Source organism: Terrapene carolina, unplaced genomic scaffold (assembly GCF_002925995.2).
Source record: "Terrapene carolina triunguis isolate 2854851 unplaced genomic scaffold, T_m_triunguis-2.0 Scaffold66, whole genome shotgun sequence".
Classification (NCBI taxonomy): domain Eukaryota; kingdom Metazoa; phylum Chordata; order Testudines; family Emydidae; genus Terrapene; species Terrapene triunguis.
Window position 1 is genome coordinate 22,269,638 of NW_020664417.1, and position 16,745 is coordinate 22,286,382.

General features: G+C 41.4%; 1 protein-coding gene across 1 annotated transcript in view; it reads right to left on the reverse strand.

Annotated features, from left to right (window-relative positions):
- The window catches only part of GATB (glutamyl-tRNA amidotransferase subunit B), a 59,763-nt gene that overhangs the window by 23,789 nt on the left and 19,229 nt on the right, over positions 1-16,745 (reverse strand). Inside the window, exons 3-7 of the mRNA XM_024207559.2 lie at positions 9,891-10,004; positions 5,715-5,913; positions 4,495-4,617; positions 1,623-1,736; positions 742-826 (exon numbers count right to left, since the gene is read on the reverse strand). Coding sequence (XP_024063327.2) covers positions 742-826; positions 1,623-1,736; positions 4,495-4,617; positions 5,715-5,913; positions 9,891-10,004 — 635 coding nt within the window. The remainder of the gene's footprint in view (positions 1-741; positions 827-1,622; positions 1,737-4,494; positions 4,618-5,714; positions 5,914-9,890; positions 10,005-16,745) is intronic.

The following is a 16,745-nucleotide window of genomic DNA, read 5'->3' on the forward strand; positions in this document are numbered from 1 at the left end:
CATTTCCTTTTACCTATGCATAGCAATGAGACTTTTTAACCCTTTACAGGTAGAGCAATTAGAGAACAGCTACTAAGAGGGATTTTATAGCTACTGGCTGGGTGGGTGTCCATAAAAGGGAGCTTCCCCCCCCCCTTCATTTATCACACCACAAAAAAGAGAGAGTAAAGAAGATACATCAGGTGGTCTGATGCTATAGCACCAGAAACATATAGGGCCCAATCTTACAGCCTTTCACAGGCTAAAGTCCCACTGCACTCCAGTGGAAGTTTTGTCTGACTTAAAATAAGTTTACCTGGATCCTGAAATTGTTAAATAATTTCAGTAGCTTACTACAGGCAAGAGAGCAGTACATGTGCCTGGGGAGAGATGGAACAGTCTAGTGTATACGGTATGGGCCTGGCACTCAGGAGACCTGGATTCTAGTCCCAGCTCTGCCTCTGAACTGCTGTGTGACTTCACTTCTCTGTGCCTGTTCCCCCTCCCATGCTTAACCTGTCTTGTCTATTTAAATTGAAAGGTTTTCAGAGAAGGGATTGTGCCTAGCACAACGGGCATCAGTTGAGGCCTTTAGGCATTACTGTAATATAATTAATGCCTGTGATGGGACCACACTCCTGAATGGTAATTCAAACAAACAGAAATGGAGAGAGGACGTTTTAACACCAGTGACAATCTCACTAGGAAGCATTAGAACTCCAAAGATGCTATTTCAAATACCTCTCTAAAATATGAACTCACCCAAGTTTGAAATCAAAGGCTCTGGTTTCATTCATAACAGTTCCTCCATTTTCAAGTTCCTTGATTTGCCTCTGTATTTCATAGTCTGACAAAAAAAATTCAGCTGAGTTACACTGCACCCACATTTCCATTACATGCATCCGACGAAGTGGGCATTCACCCACGAAAGCTTATGCTCCAATACATCTGTTAGTCTTAAAGGTGCCACAGGAGACTGTTGCTTTTTACTGCACCCACTGCATTTTTATACCTCCCATTACTGCATTCTTCACTGCCAGGCAGTAAATGAAAAGATTATTTTAAACTTACTGAAACCAAAAGCAATCAATTAGGGACGGAATTACTGGCAAAACTGACCTCTCTCTGGCACTGTTGTATGTACATTTGGTTCCTGCGGGGCAAGAGGGGGGAAGGAAGGAGGTCCCCCCCACATACACACACCGCAACCAGTTCCAGGCACTCCAGACTTCAGCTAAACTGTACAGCCAAAGCAGTTTTCCCATCATCACATCAGGGGTTGAGTGGAGGCTCTCCATCCAATCTCCCTGCATTTTTTCTTGGGAGATGCATTGTTTCTCCTTTCCTGCCCATACCCATACTGCAGCTGCACGCCCTTTGTGCATCACACACACCAGACACCGTGCCCTGGGAAAACAATCAACTTCATCTGAGGACACAGAGCTGCTGTATTGCTAGAATCTTTCAAAGCAGAACATACTAAATACTGAATCATCCACTTTACTCTCCTTGGAGACAGAGGATCACTTCCACAATAAAACTGACAGCCAATGTGGCCGACATACCTACATCTTGTGAGACTTGGTCCTGTCACCTAGATAAAAAGTATCTAGTATTTCAATAAAGGAGCAAATAACATTTACCTATCGCTCTTGCCAGGAATCGTGCACTATTGATATTCTTCACTTCAGTCCTTACTCCGTAAGCTTCTCCGGGGTGATGCACAGATACATTGGCATCCACTCTCAGTTGACCCTCTATAAAAGGAAACATCATCACTAGAGTAGATGACCTTGGCATATGTTAATAAGCAGCATGTTATGTACAGGATGTTTATACTGGACTTCTGTAAAAGATCTGAGATCAGGAAGAGGGCAGCTGCCTTATAATAGCTTCCTATTTATGGTTCCATTTTAAATCTCCAACTGAATTTTCTGAGAAGACTACCTTTTGGAATGGAATGGCATGATTCTTCTCAAAGACAGCTGTATAGTGTAAGTGCACGGGCTTAAAACCATACTCCTTAAAAACATAGTTCTTAAAACCATACTCTAGGAGAGAAGTTATGTCCTGTAAAGGGAGGACAGAACTAGGGTGAATCACCTAAAAGACAAGTAATTAAAAAAAAAAAAAAAAGCAGGCTGCAAGATTCCAGTTTTTATTTTTTCGCCCCGACAAAAGTGGATGAAAACACTCCCTGAAATGACTACTTGATGGCTGTACACTGCTCTACCATGGAGCACAAGACTTTAACAGCAATGCTGGGTAGATTTATTGAAGCATCCTTGGGAATTTAAAGCTGAAGGGCAAATGTCAGAAACTTGGTTTTTCCTCCCTCAAGGAACTGTAATCTTCTTCCTCAGCAAAGATGATTTTGAATCCTTCCTGACTGACAAAAGCATAACATATACAGGCAAACAGAAAGTTACACAGAGGGCAAATCTACACTAAGGCAAGGGGTGGACCAGAAGCCCCAGGAGATCCTGTCCGACCATCTCGCTGGTTTTACCAGGTTCCTCCAAAACATCCATCTATGCAGAGAATTTGTTGAGATAGTCAGATTAGGTATAAAGAAAAGAAAAACATAGGCATACATCTCTCACACTATAAGCTCATAAGACTCTTGCTATATCATCAGAGGAAACCCATTCTCTAGTCTTCTTCCTTATCTGAACTTAAAATTAATACGCTGTAAAATGAAGCAAATATTTGATATTTACACAACAGCACTAGTGAAGGCAATGTCAATAGCCCAGTGTTAAATCTGTAGAGAGGTGTAAAGCCTTGGAGCCCATTCAGGACAGCCGATGTAAATTTGCAAATGTTGACCTTGCCCATTCTGTAAAAGCTGAATGGATGTCATCTTGTTAATCTTCTCTGTATTGATGGAGACTTCTTGAATAGGCAAATGAAGAAGGGAGGTATAGAAGGGACCCCAATGTTCATTGTAAAGGAGACTGTTCACACTGGATCATACTTAGGGGTGAGGAGAAGAGAACACTTGTACCAAAGGAAATATATGTCAATAGTATTCTTCTGTCTTCACTTTGCTTCTATTGAAGATCTGGGTTTGACTATACTCTCTCACTGCTGTTAGTCAGAAGAGAATGGGATTAACCAGACATAAGTGAAAAGAGAATTGGGGCCCGTGTATTTTTAAAAAGGCTGTCTCCCTCACAGCCCAGCTTCATCTCCTATTTGATTATCTTGCAGTGAAGTCATGCTTTCAAGCAGTTTGTTGCAAAGTGATGGATGATGAATTCAGCAAGTGTCTTCCTGGCACACGCAAATAGAAAGAAGATAAAATGTGGGGGCGCAAACCCTCACCTAAACACAAACAACGCTGGTAAAAAAAAAATATATATATATATAGTAAAAAATACCTCACTAAGCACGCCTGAATAAAATGATTTTGTTTAAAATCTAATAATATTGGGGGGGAAATATTGCCAGCGTGGCAGGTCTTTCTTTATACATAGTGTGGAATACGGTGGTGACATGCTAATGGAAGTCTCAGGGGGAAATTCAGCAATGAAAGATGATGGTAAGTTATTGTATATCATAAAGTCTGTATCAATCGCAGAGTAATGTGCCGATTTGGCATTCAGAAGGTATGCAAAATGAGTGACCTCCACCGAATGCCCGAGTTTCCTCTAACACTGGTGTAAATCCACTGGAATTACAATAGTGTAAAACTAGTCTAAGTGAAGATAATCATATCTTGAGGCAGTGGAAGTTGCCTCAGAAAAAGCAGGTAGCCTGAGGGTACAAGATAAAGTAGGCCTCCACTAATATTCTGTTTATTACAGTAGTGCCCAGAAGCCTAAGTGAGGATCAATGTCCCTCTGCATAAATACATATGACGATACTTGCCCCAGAGAGCTTAATATCTAAGAACTATTAATTACCAATTATTTTAAATTAAACCTGAACCATTCCCCAACATTCCCAGAGTCACAATCCACTTTGGGTTGAGCAGGCACAACTCTGATTGAACTCACAGGGAGTTGCACTTGCTTACCTCAGGGGCTGAATGTGATGTTAAATCACTAAGTTGCGCTGGTTCACTGCTGAACATGTTTTATGATCAATTTACACCCAAAATTTAACTTACACAATCATCTGTGCCGGGAGCCTTCACTCTCAACTACTAATCACTGTTACAATGTTTCCCATTCACAGTTAAGTACATGCAAGATGAGCAGAGAAAGACAATAAGTGAAAAATAACAAGAACGCTGCGCTACTTCATCCTGCCCTGGTCCATCATGTAAAATTGATGTATGCGGCAGTATAAAAATCCAAGTGCCGCAGAGGAAGCTGGGCCTATAAAGACACTTGAAGCATAGCTGACCTTATACAGACACTGAAGATTTTAAAAGAAGGAAGCAGCATTAAGAAAATGCTAAATGTTAGGCAACTACAGAGCAAAATAACCAGAAGCTGTGAAACTACGCCTGCAAATGCAGAGAATTACAATTAACTGGAGGGAACATTGCCCTGCTCGCTCCTTTACCTGCCATGATTGCCTGGCTGCTCCCAAGTGTTTGAAGAATAAGCTGAAGCTCTCTGACTGCTGCAGCTGCCTCTTCCCCAGAGCTCATCTCAGGCTCCATGACAACCTCCATGAGGCCAACACCTACCAAAAAGAGAGAGAAATGAGATTCCCAGCAGTAGCTTTTGATCTTGACATATTAAAGTGCAACAAGCTAAACACATGACAGCACTTGGGTTTGTTTGAGAAAACTGGGAAACCATGTTTTATTTAATAACTGTCAAAATGGGGCTATCTGCAGGATTGTTACATAGACTATATTTGGTTTTATTTTTAAGATTTAACTTAAAGGCATTTCCACACACTCCCCCTTTGATGACATAGGGAACAGATGGAAAAATTATTCATCTTTCCTCTGAGAAAGCTCCTACGAACAGTCCACCTGATTTCCCAATTTCATTTTCTCATTACATTCAGGTAATTTAATGCAATCACAGTTTTCTTACAGCTTCCTAGAGTAAAGGTATTAGTCAACATTTGCAAGTGTGGGGCCTAAAGTTAGGCATCTAAATCCATAGTTAGGCGCATAACTAAATGTTTAGATTTTCAGCAGTGATGAGCACCTGCAGCCCTCAACTTCACTGGCAGCTGTGGATGCTCACTGTTTCTGAAAGTCAGGCCAGGTATTTAGGCCACCTAACTACACATTTAGGTACATGGATTTGTTGGTCAGCATTTGATTTATACAATAGACATTTTAGAGCTTTATGGAGAAAGAGATTGTTTTTATAAAAGCTAAAAATTAAAAGCCATTTCTGACTCAAGCACTGACATCCCACTCTGCCGTCTGTGCATTTCTGCCACGTTGCTTCATTCAGAGTCTGCACTTTTTAAACAACACTTACAGCTGCAGGAGCATAAGTGGCTCCTCTGTCCCACTGAATACCCCCTTGACATGTTAAAGGTCTTATTTGGAAGTTGGCTGGCAGACAGGTTTGAGAAACTGAGCCACTAGCCTCCTGACTGGCCAGTGCCACTTTGTCATCAGCAAACAGGCCAGAAAAGATGAACATTAGCCAGATATGGAATTTTTTTTTACACATTTAAGTCTCATTTAAAAATGTTTATTGAAAGCAACAAACCAGATTCCACCCCACCCCACCCCTGCCACTCCAATTAGTTTTAAATATTCAGCCCATACATAAAAAGACTGAGGGGATAAGAAAGTGATCCAAGCCTACCAGCCCTGTTCAAGTCAATGAGAGTCTGGCTCCTTATGTCATCATGAAGACTCTTTCCGCTGTCTTGTTCCAACTGGATCTGCTTGATCCTCACAGTCCTGGTTACCATCTGGTTCTTTTTTCTCCCTACACAGAGGCTGTATGAAAGACTCCCATTCACAGCAACGGGAAGTCTCTGCTGAGTGATTTGATAGCCAGCCTGCATACAGAATCAGGTCTGTGTTCAGAATTGTCATTACATGAACAATAATTTTAATTCTTGTCCCAAGATGGACTGGCCCTACTCAGGCCCAACCCCCTCAGCCAGGCCCCTTGCCCCCACATCCCCGCCCCCCCCCCCCCCCCCGCTCGCCCGCCCCCCCCCCCCCCCCCCCCCCCCCCCCTTCCACGAATAGCTGGGACTGTCACTCCTACTCTGGCCAGAGCTCTATTGCTGTTGGTGAAAATCAAAAAAAGTAGAAAAGCCTGATTTCCACTAAAATCACCATTTGGTCACTCAGGATACAGGTAGAGACAGTGACCCCTCACACAGAGGCCTGTGGCAAGGGAACAGTCAGTCTGGACACAGGGGTGAGTCTAGCCAGGGCCCCCTTATCCATGTCCCTCACTCTGGCTGGGCCCCTCACTCTCCCCCACTGGCCAGAACCCTATTGATTTGGGTGAAAATCGAAAAACTGGGGAAGCCTAGTTTTAGTGGAAAATCAGCCTTTTCTGATTTTCACCAAAATCAACGGTGTTTGGACCTGACTAGCAGGGGAGAGGGGCCCAGCTGGAGTGGAGGGGAAAGGGCCAAGCTGGGTGTACAACTTGGCCTACATAAGCAGTGAAGTGTGCAAACTTCTAGTTGTAAGTACCCTTGGTAGTACATTATTAGAGTTTTAATCAATAAACATCAATTTCACTGTATGCACACAAACTGATGAAAAAATATTTCTACCAATGATAATCAACATTTCAGATAGGCCGGAGAATTTATTAGAGTTTGATTTCAGGATATTTACTTTGTATATTTTGACATGTGATATTGTCAATTTGTGTTTTTAACAGCGATAAAGCTTTAGCTTTTTGAATCTCAACATCATTGAGATAGTCATTAAATATCTATTGTCTGACACCCCCCATAATTTCATGCAGCTGTGAAAACGTAACTAGATAAAAACAAAACAAATGCTTAAAAATAAACATCGATATTATCCATCAAAACTATAAAAAATAAAAATTGAATTCTGCCAAACCTAGTTTTAAGCACTATAATAAAAATGAGACAATTGACTCCATTCTATAGGCTCAATATAATCTATCCTGCCTCCCCCAGCTTCTCATTAAAGTGATTTTTTTAAAAAGCCTCAAATGGTGTGTGACAATAAATAATAAGAATCCCAATTCCCATCCGAAGCCCCATTTTCAGGAGTAACAATAATCCCATTGTCAAAAGACCCTAAGAGCAGGATTTATTTTATCTATTCCATTCAGCTCATTAGCTTAAACTCTGTATCTTATTATAGGGCTCCAGAGAAGACTGCCGTATTACAAAATGCAGGCTGGGCATTTTACAGTCAGTGCTCAACACTATAGATGCCAGCTGCTAGAAGATCCGGAGTTCTCTGTGTTTAAAGCTAATAGAATGTGTCAGGTATCTTCTTGACCCAAATTTTCCTAATTATTTGACTAGAAGATGCTGTAATATAAGCCATTAGGTAGTGGCAGAACACAGTGCCTATGTACTACATATGCTACCTGAAGATACATCTTCCCATTGCGCTCTCTTTCAAAACAGATGGACTAATTTTTACTCTGCTTCATTCTTTTCTGTTCGTTTTTTATTGGTGGAGCGATCACCACCAGGAAAGTCTGAACATTCTTTAATGTAGGAGCAGAACCACCTACAATTTAAAGGTGACCGGCAATTGGGTTTGTGATTTCTTTTTTCTTCTTCGTGATGCGTAAAGCCAGTTTGAAAAGCTGGGCGTGGCTTCTTTTGTTTCTTCTTTTTTCTCCTGCTTGTTTAGAATTTCAGCTCTTGTTAACTTACTGTTTTTTATCAGAAAGACTATCGATGATGACTGCAGAACTAGGAGTGTATTGACGACCAAAGTAACTATCTATCTAGGTACTTATACGTCCTCCATCACTATAGTATGGAGGGCCCAGATCCACACAGGTACGTAGGTGTTTAAGTCCCAGTTTTAGGCTCCACTTCAATCCACAAAACTTTTGTTCCACTGCTGCCTAACCCTGTAGGTGCCTAAATTCACTTGGTACCTAAGTTCTCAGGATAAAGTTACCTAGACATCTACGTTGCTGCCTCAGGGTATGCACAATGCTGCCTCCCTCTTAGGCATCCAAATGCCTATCTCCTGCCTAGTCCCAGAGCTATCCATGAACCCAGGGAAGACAGATGTTCGCCCGCCTACCTTGCCTGGAGGGCCCAATATGGGAAGTGTGCTCAATGGCTGCCTACCAGATGAGGTCCCATGCAAAATCAGGCACCAACAGCACCCACCTTACAACTTTTAGGCCAATGGTTAGAGCACTCATCTGGGATGTGGGAAATCCAGGTTCAATTCACCCCTCTGCCTGAGGGAGGAGAAAGGATTTGAACAGGGATCTCCTACCTCTCAAGAGAGTGCTCTAACCTCTGAGATATGGGATATTCTGTGAGGCTCCCTCAACCTCTCCTGTTGCAGCTGTATCATTATGTATAAAAAATTAAATAGTAATTGAAGCATGGGGACTGGACCCTAGGTCTCCCTCCTCCCACATGGGTGCCCTAACTACCAGGCTACATAGTCAGTCTCACTGTCGCTCTCTATCTGGCCCTGAGACTTTTTAAGCATCGCAACACCTAAGTTACTTTGTGGATTGGGGCTCAAGTGCCTCACAAATATTAATGACTTGATCTTCAACAACCCTGCAAGCAAGGTAGGGAAGCATTATGCCCATTTCATAGATAGGGAACTGAGGCACAGAGATAACAACTTGCCCAAGGGCAACAGGACATTTCTAGCAGAGATGGAAATTGAACCCAGATCTCCTGAGTCCCAGCTATGCATTAACCATGATATCATCTTTCTTCCAAGGACATCAAATGAGGGGGGAAATGGAATTTTATTCAAAAATTCTGTGTTTTATGTTCTTAAAAAAAATCTCAAATGCCTGAACAAACAGTTGGGAGAAAAAAATCTTTGATTAAAGTTTCAGCACCTCTACACATTGATCTATGGCCTGAAGAACACTCCCTCCCCTAATTCTCTGGACCTCCAAGGACACATCCAGGAAAAACTGGGAAAATAAGATTTGATATTCCTGATTTTTCTTGGGTAAAACACAAGCAGGACAAAGCATTTAAGTCTTCTTTATTCAAAAAAAGCAAAGTGAAGCAAATCCATTGTTTTCCCCTTTACAGGCCACTTTTATGTTCAACAACATCCAGAACAAATATATGGAGGGAAAGGCCATCTTTAAAGTTAGAACTGTGACTTTGTTAAAACAAAAATAAGGTCCTTGCGCTCTGCTGTATGCTGTCAAAAAGGTAAAACCAGACTCTCAACTAATTTCCATATTCTTACTTGACTTTGTCAAGTGCAGTGAAGTGCAGCTCACTTCCAAAGACAGTTTATTCCAAATATGAAAGCAATCCACAGGGTCTAAACCTATTACTGAATGTGGCAAAGGCACATTTATTAAGTTCATTCAAGATCCTGGCAAAGATTAGAATGTTTGAAAAGCAAATGTGATATTTATAGGTCCTTAAATTTAATAGCAAAAACAAAAAACAGATGCTATGATGTTTATACTATTGTAATGTGTGTTTGCTACACATTCATTTTAAAAGAGGGGCTATTATCAGACTGGTTTGCTTTTACCCTAACAGACAATTAGTGCTAATACTAGGAATGGAGAAAGTACGGGCACAGCAGCTCCATCTCCCAATTCAATTACATAAAGCCACTGGAATCGTGAGGCTAAGCAAGGAGTCAGCAATCAGGGCAATCATATTCAATCAGTGAGCACTAGGGTATAGCTATCTATTCATCAGGGCTTGGCGCAGCATCCTGTTAGTTTGGGCAGAACACTGATTGAAAACATAAAAAGCATCTCTTTGCTACCGCCAGCCCTACTCCAGACTCATCCTTTTCTACAGCTATAGAGGGACCAACCATAATGCATACTTACAGGCAGATCTGCATAGAAATAGTGTTTTCTGTCAAACAAGGACTTCTTGTTTATGCTGCAGTTCAGTGCGAGGCCTGTCATCACTGCTGCTTCTACACATCTCCTGTTGAGAGCCTAAAGAAACATGACATACAATTTTACTCAGACATTCACTATATAACAAATGCTTCTCCCACACGCTGCCTTATACAGAGTGTATATTCAATTTTGCTTGCCTTCAGTAGGCATTATCTCTGTTTTCTTGCGTGGGTAGCTCATATTCATCATCAGTCTGGCAGCAGCTACAAATCTGCAAAGTTTTATATGGAAAATAAAACCATACCGTTGTTTTTCTTGTATGCTGCATGAGAAGCCACACAGTGTTTTGGATTGCTTCTTTTGCAAACATAACCAGTACTCTTGACACCCCCAAACCTTCACAGGGTATGTCTACACAGCAAAGAAAAACCCACAGCTGGCCTGTGCTAGCTGACTTGGGCTCATGCTCTTTCATTGGATAGACTTCCGGGCTCAGGCTGGAGCCTGGACTCTAGGCCCTGCAGGGTAGGAGGGTCATAAGAACAGCCATACTGCGTCAGACCAAAGGTCCATCTACCCAGTATCCTGACTTCCAACAGTGGCCAACGCCAGGTGCCCCAGAGGGAATGAACAGGTAATCATCAAGTGATCCATCCCCTGTCACTCATTCCCAGCTTCTGCCAAACAGAGCCTAGGGACACCATCCCGGCTAATAGCCATTGATGGACCTATCCTCCATGAATTTATCTAGTTCTTTTTTGAACCCTGTTATAGTCTTGGCTTTCACAATATCCTCTGGCAAAGAGTTCCACAGGTTGACTGTGCGTTGTATGAAGAAATACTTCCTTTTGTTTGTTTTCAACCTGCTAACTATTAATTTAATTTGGTGACCCCTAGTTCTTGAGTTATAAGATGGAGTAAATAACACTTCCTTATTTACTTTCTCCACACCAGTCATGATTTTATAGACCTCTATCATATTCCCCCCTTAGTCAGCTCTTTTCCAAACTGAAAAGTCCCAGTCTTATTAATCTCTCCTCATATGGCAGCCACATCTGCACGCAGTATTCAAGATGTGGGTGTACCATGGATTTATATAGAGGCAATATGATATTTTCTGTCTCATTATCTAACCCTTTCTTAATGATTCCCAACATTCTGTTCGCTTTTATTGACTGCCGCTGCACATTGAGTGGATGTTTTCAGAAAACTCCAAGATCTCTTTCTTGAGTGGTAACAGCTAATTTAGACACCATCATTTTATATGTATAGTTGAGATTATGTTTTCCAATGTGCATTACTTTGCATTCATCAACACTGAATTTCATCTGCCATTTTGTTGTCCAGTCACCCAGTTTTGAGAGATCCTTTTGTAGCTCTTCGCAGTCTGCCTGTGATTTAACTATCTTGAGTAGTTTTGTATCATCTGAAAATTTTGCCACCTCCCTGTTTACCCCTTTTTCCAGATCATTTCTGAATATGTTGAATAGGACTGGTCCCAATACAGACTCCTGGGGGACACCACTATTTACCTCTCACCATTCTGACCATTTATTCCTACCCTTTGTTTCCTATCTTTTAACCAGTTAACAATCCATGAGAGGACCTTCCCTCTCATCCCATGACAGCTTACTATGCTTAAGAGCCTTTGGTGAGGGACCTTGTCAAAGGCTTTCTGAAAATCTAAGTACACTATATCCACTGGATCCCCCTTGTCCACATGCTTGTTGACCCCCTCAAAGAATTCTAGCAGATTGGTGAGGCATAATTTCCCTTTACAAAAAACTATGTTGACTCTTCCCAACAAATTATGTTCTTCTAGGTGTCTGACAATTTTGTTCTTTACTATAGTTTCAACCAACATATCATCAACGTATCTCATTGGTTCCATGGTGCAGTTGTTCAGAAATTCCTCCTCAAGGTGTCCCATGAAAAGTTTGGCATAGTGGGAAGCCATCCTATTCCCACGGTTTGGGCAAAGTGCATGTTGAATGTAAAATTGTTATGGGTGAGGATGAAATGGATGAGTCTGGTGATGTGTTTGGAGTGGATATCTGCCGGTTGTCCCTTGTCTTGTAGGTATATGAGGCAGGCAGCGATGCTGTCATTGAGAGGGATGTTGATGTATAGGGGGGTGACATCCATGGTGGTAAGGATGGTGTTCTGAGGGAGGTTGTTAATGTTGTGAAGTTTCTGGAGTAAATCAGTTGTGTCCTGGAGGAAGCTGGCCCTTTGTGTGGTGAGTGGTTTGAGGATGGTTTCTGAGTCCTGATATTCCTTCAGTAAAAGTGCCAAGGCCAGATATGATAAGTCTGCTTGGGTTCCCTTGTTTGTGAATCTTGGGTAGCTTGTAAAAGATCGTTGGGATAGGTTCATGGGGGATGAGGTTGTGGAGTTTCTCTTGGAGTTGTTTGGGGAAGGATTTGATATCCTTAAATCCTGGTGAATTATGATGCGGGGTCTTCTTTGAGTTCTCTGTAATAGGTGGTGTCAGAGAGTTGTCGGTTATCCTTATTTACGTAGTCATCACAGTTGAGAATTATGATGGCACCCCTTTTGTCCGCTAGTTTAATCACTATATGGCGGTTGGATTTCATGGATTATATAGCTGTTCTCTCAGCAGTGGAGAGATTGCGGTTGTGTGATGTTTGTTCAAGATTTCACAGTCAATATTTTTCTTGAAGCCATCAATGTAATAATGATCAAGAGTGTGGGTTCATCTCCTGTAGGGTGTCCAGTCAGATCATTCTTTTTTCTTATGGCTGTCAGTGGGGACATGGTAGTTGTGGGTGATGTTGTAATTGCTGTGAAAGAATTCTTGAGGTGGAGTTGGCGAAAGAATTCTTCTAGTTCACGACATGTTAGTATAGTATCAGGTTCAGAGGTGGGGCTGAAGTTCAGTCCCTTGGAGAGTAGAGATAATTCAGCTTCAGTAAAGGGCATTCTTGATAAACTGATGTTGTCATGGTTTTGTGTAGTGTCCATGTGGTGGGTCCTGGTGCCCTGGCTTATCCTGGATGTGAAGTTCTGTGGGTAGTGGAGTTGTTGTAGTTGGTTATACTTTTGTTTTTATACTGGATGGCTGTCATCAGGGGTTTTTGTTTGTTTGTTTGTTTGAAGTTGTTTTGGGTTTCTTGCATGATATCCAGGTACTTGATGGGGACAACATCCAAAAGAAATCTTTCCCAAAACCCCTCTTCTGGCCTTCAAACACCACCCTAAAGTCATCAAGTTCATTATCAAAAGCAAGCTCCCCACAGACCAGAACACACCAACTCGAAGTGGAACCAGACCCTGACAGAATAACAGCTGCAAAACCTGCAGACATATATCCACTGCTATAATGATCAATACTCCTCCACAACACATTTTTCAAGATCCACGGGTTCTACACATGCTTATCACAAATGTGAGTGTACCTCATCCAGTGCACTAAATGTCCCAATAACAACTATGTGCGTGAAACCAGACAATCACTAGGATCTTGAATGAATCACACAGAAAAATGAAATAGACAAAAACATCACATAACCCATCGGCAAACACTTTTCACAAAGTGATCACTTTCCGTCTGATCTCTCAGTCCTCGTCCTCAAAAGAAACTTGCAGGACATTATCAAAAGACAAGCCTGAAGGTTAAATGCATGTCTTTTCTAGACACTAAAAATCACGGTCCTAATAAAGACACTGGATTTATGGCTTATTATAACAATCCGTAACCCATTAACCCCACTAACGCGCCTTCTCTCCGCCCCCCTCCACTCCCCTTTTGTCCTATTACTGCCGGGGTGTTAATAGGACCACTTTACCTTGAATGGCCCCTTAGAATGTGTGTTAACTACTTATGCTAAACCTTGTGTTTAGCTGTGATATTCTGAGTACCTTTCCCAGACCAGAGATCTGTGTAGTTCAAAAGTTTCTCTTTTTCCACCAACAGAAGTTGGTCCAATAAAAGATATTACCTCACCCACCTTCTCTCTCTTTTTTAAGTTGTTTAAGATAAGTTCTATTTTTTAAAATTTGTTCAGGTTAATTTAATAATTGATTTAACTAATTCAAATCAACCAATCTGAAAGAAATAATCAAACTTATCTTAATATAACTTTGAAGTGCTTAAATTTTCAGTGCTTTCAAATAGGCACAGTATTGTCTCCATCCTACTTTGCATCATAAAGCTGTCAAGATGGCAACTTCCAGTAGGATTGTTAAAGAGACAGTGTCAAGATAAAATCATTTAAGTACTGAAATTCCCTTACCTATGTTACAGATACCATCACAGGTGATAAAAATGGAGATATCTTTACAAGTAATACTTATTTTTTGCTATTTATGTAACACTGCTCTACAGCCAAAATGCTTCTGAAATAAATGTAGTCAAACTTTACTAATTCTGGGTCACTGAGAATGAAAATGATGCTTAAAATTGTTGATTGGCTCTAGTTTTCAAGATATGCTATTGGGTCAGTATATACGACCCTTGACTTGGGAATGACGGAGGATAAGTGAGTTATAAAGGGAAGGGATCTCAATTTAAACCAGAAATGACTAAAATACATCTTTGACTGGATCTATGAATAAATCTATGACTGGGTTTGGACAGTACTTGCTTTTTAGGCAAAACAATGAATGATGCAATCTGAAGCTGGTATTGCATCATACATGATATGAATTGCATCATGTTCTTCCTAGAAGTCATGGATGATGCAATCATAACGAAGCTTACATCACTCTGCTGAACCAATTGCCCTATATCAGCTCTAGAAATCATACAGTGTCGTGCTCTCTTATTTGTCAGTGTTTGATTTTGCAAAGGGACAGATTTCTGTTTAGCCAAAGTGAGCAGAGATGCCTCGTACTTGTGTGAACAGTGCAGAGAACCTCTGCTATGTTTGTGGTGAAGTGACTTTTGCATCACAAAAACGCAGTATAACCACCATGGTTAAGAAAGCCTATCACCTTTATTTTGGCTGCAAAATTGGAGATCAGGACAAGAGGTGGGCCCCACACATATGCTGCAACACTTGTGCAACAAATCTTCGCCAGTGGTTGAACAGGAAAAGGAAATCTATGCCTTTTGCAGTGCCAATGATTTGGAGAGAGCCAACAGATCATACCAGCAATTGTTACTTCTGCATGGTGCCTCCAGTTGGGAAAGATGTGTCAAAGAAGAAAAAGTGGACTGTGCATTATCCAAACATTCCATCAGCTATACGCCCAATACCCCATGGAGAAGGACTGCCGGTTCCTGATGCACCAGAATCATTCTCACTTGAGTCAGACGAGGAAGAGGATGAAACTTCTGGTCCTGAACCATCAATGTCACAGGACCCACATTTTCTCCCATCCTCCTCCTCTGAACCACACCTCATAACACAAGGTGAACTGAATGACCTTGTCAGGGATTTGGAACTACCCAAGAGTAAGGCAGAGCTGTTGGGCTCCAGACTACAGCAGTGGAATCTCCTGGCAGGTGATGTTAGGGTTTCCATGTTCCATGACCGTCAAAAGGATCTTGTCCCATTCTTCTTCATGGAAGGTGATCTTGTAACCTGCAACAACATCGATGGTGTGATGGCAGCCCTCAACATCGTTCACGATCCAGATGAGTGGAGACTGTTCATTGATTCATCGAAGACGAGTCTTAAAGCTGTTTTACTGCATAATGGCAATGTTTTGCCATCAATTCCAGTTGGTCATGCAGTCCATATGAAGGAAACCTATGACAACATGAAACAACTTTTGAGGTGCATAAACTATGACCAACATCAGTGGCAGCTTTGTGGCGATTTGAAGGTTGTTGCTCTCTTGCTTGGTCTGCAGACTGGATACACAAAGTACTGCTGTTTTCTCTGCGAATGGGATAGTCGTGCAAGAGATTCCCACTACATCAAGAAAGTCTGGCCACTCCGACAGTCATTGGAGCCTGGGAGGAAAAGTGTTCAGCATCCACCACTTGTTGAATCAAGGAAGATTTTGTTACCACCCTTCCACATCAAGCTGGGACTGATGAAGAACTTTGTCAAGGCCATTGACAAAACACAAGCAGCTTTCAAGTACCTCTGTGGAAAATTTCCAAGGTTAAGTGAAGCTAAGATAAAGGAAGGTGTCTTTGTTGGTCCTCAGATTCGTGAACTTCTTCGAGATGATGCATTTGACCATGCACTGCGTGGCAAGGAAAAGACAGCATGGAAAGCCTTCCAGTTAGTGGCAATCAATTTTCTCAGAAACAACAAGGCAGACAACTACAGGTTGTTAGTGGAAAACCTCTTCAAGGCATACAAAAGCCTTGGTTGCAACATGTCACTAAAGATACATTTTTTGCACTCTTATCTAGATTTTTTTCCACCGAACTGCGGAGCAGTGAGCGACGAGCACGGCGAGCGATTTCACCAGGACATTGCAACAATGAAGAAATGCTATCAGGGCAAATGGAGCCCATCAATGCTTGCAGACTATTGCTGGACAGTGTCAAGAGATGCTCCATTTAATGAATACAAGAGACAAGCCAAGAAGCGCCGAGTAGACACTGAATGGGACTAAACTATGTACATAATAGTTTTTTGCCTTTTGTTTCATAATAAATTTTATTTATATAACCCTTTTGCTGCTTTTTAAAGTGTTACATAAACAGGACAGGTGAAATATTATCATGTAAAGCAACCATAAACACATGAAAAGACCTAGGTTTACAATTTATGATTAAAACTCTACTATCTACACAATATACATAGACATAAAATGTAAAAACATAAATATCTTAGAAACAGTAGCCAATCAGTTGTTTTAATTGTCATATTTGAATTCAGCACATCAAAATACATAATAAATAGCATATTT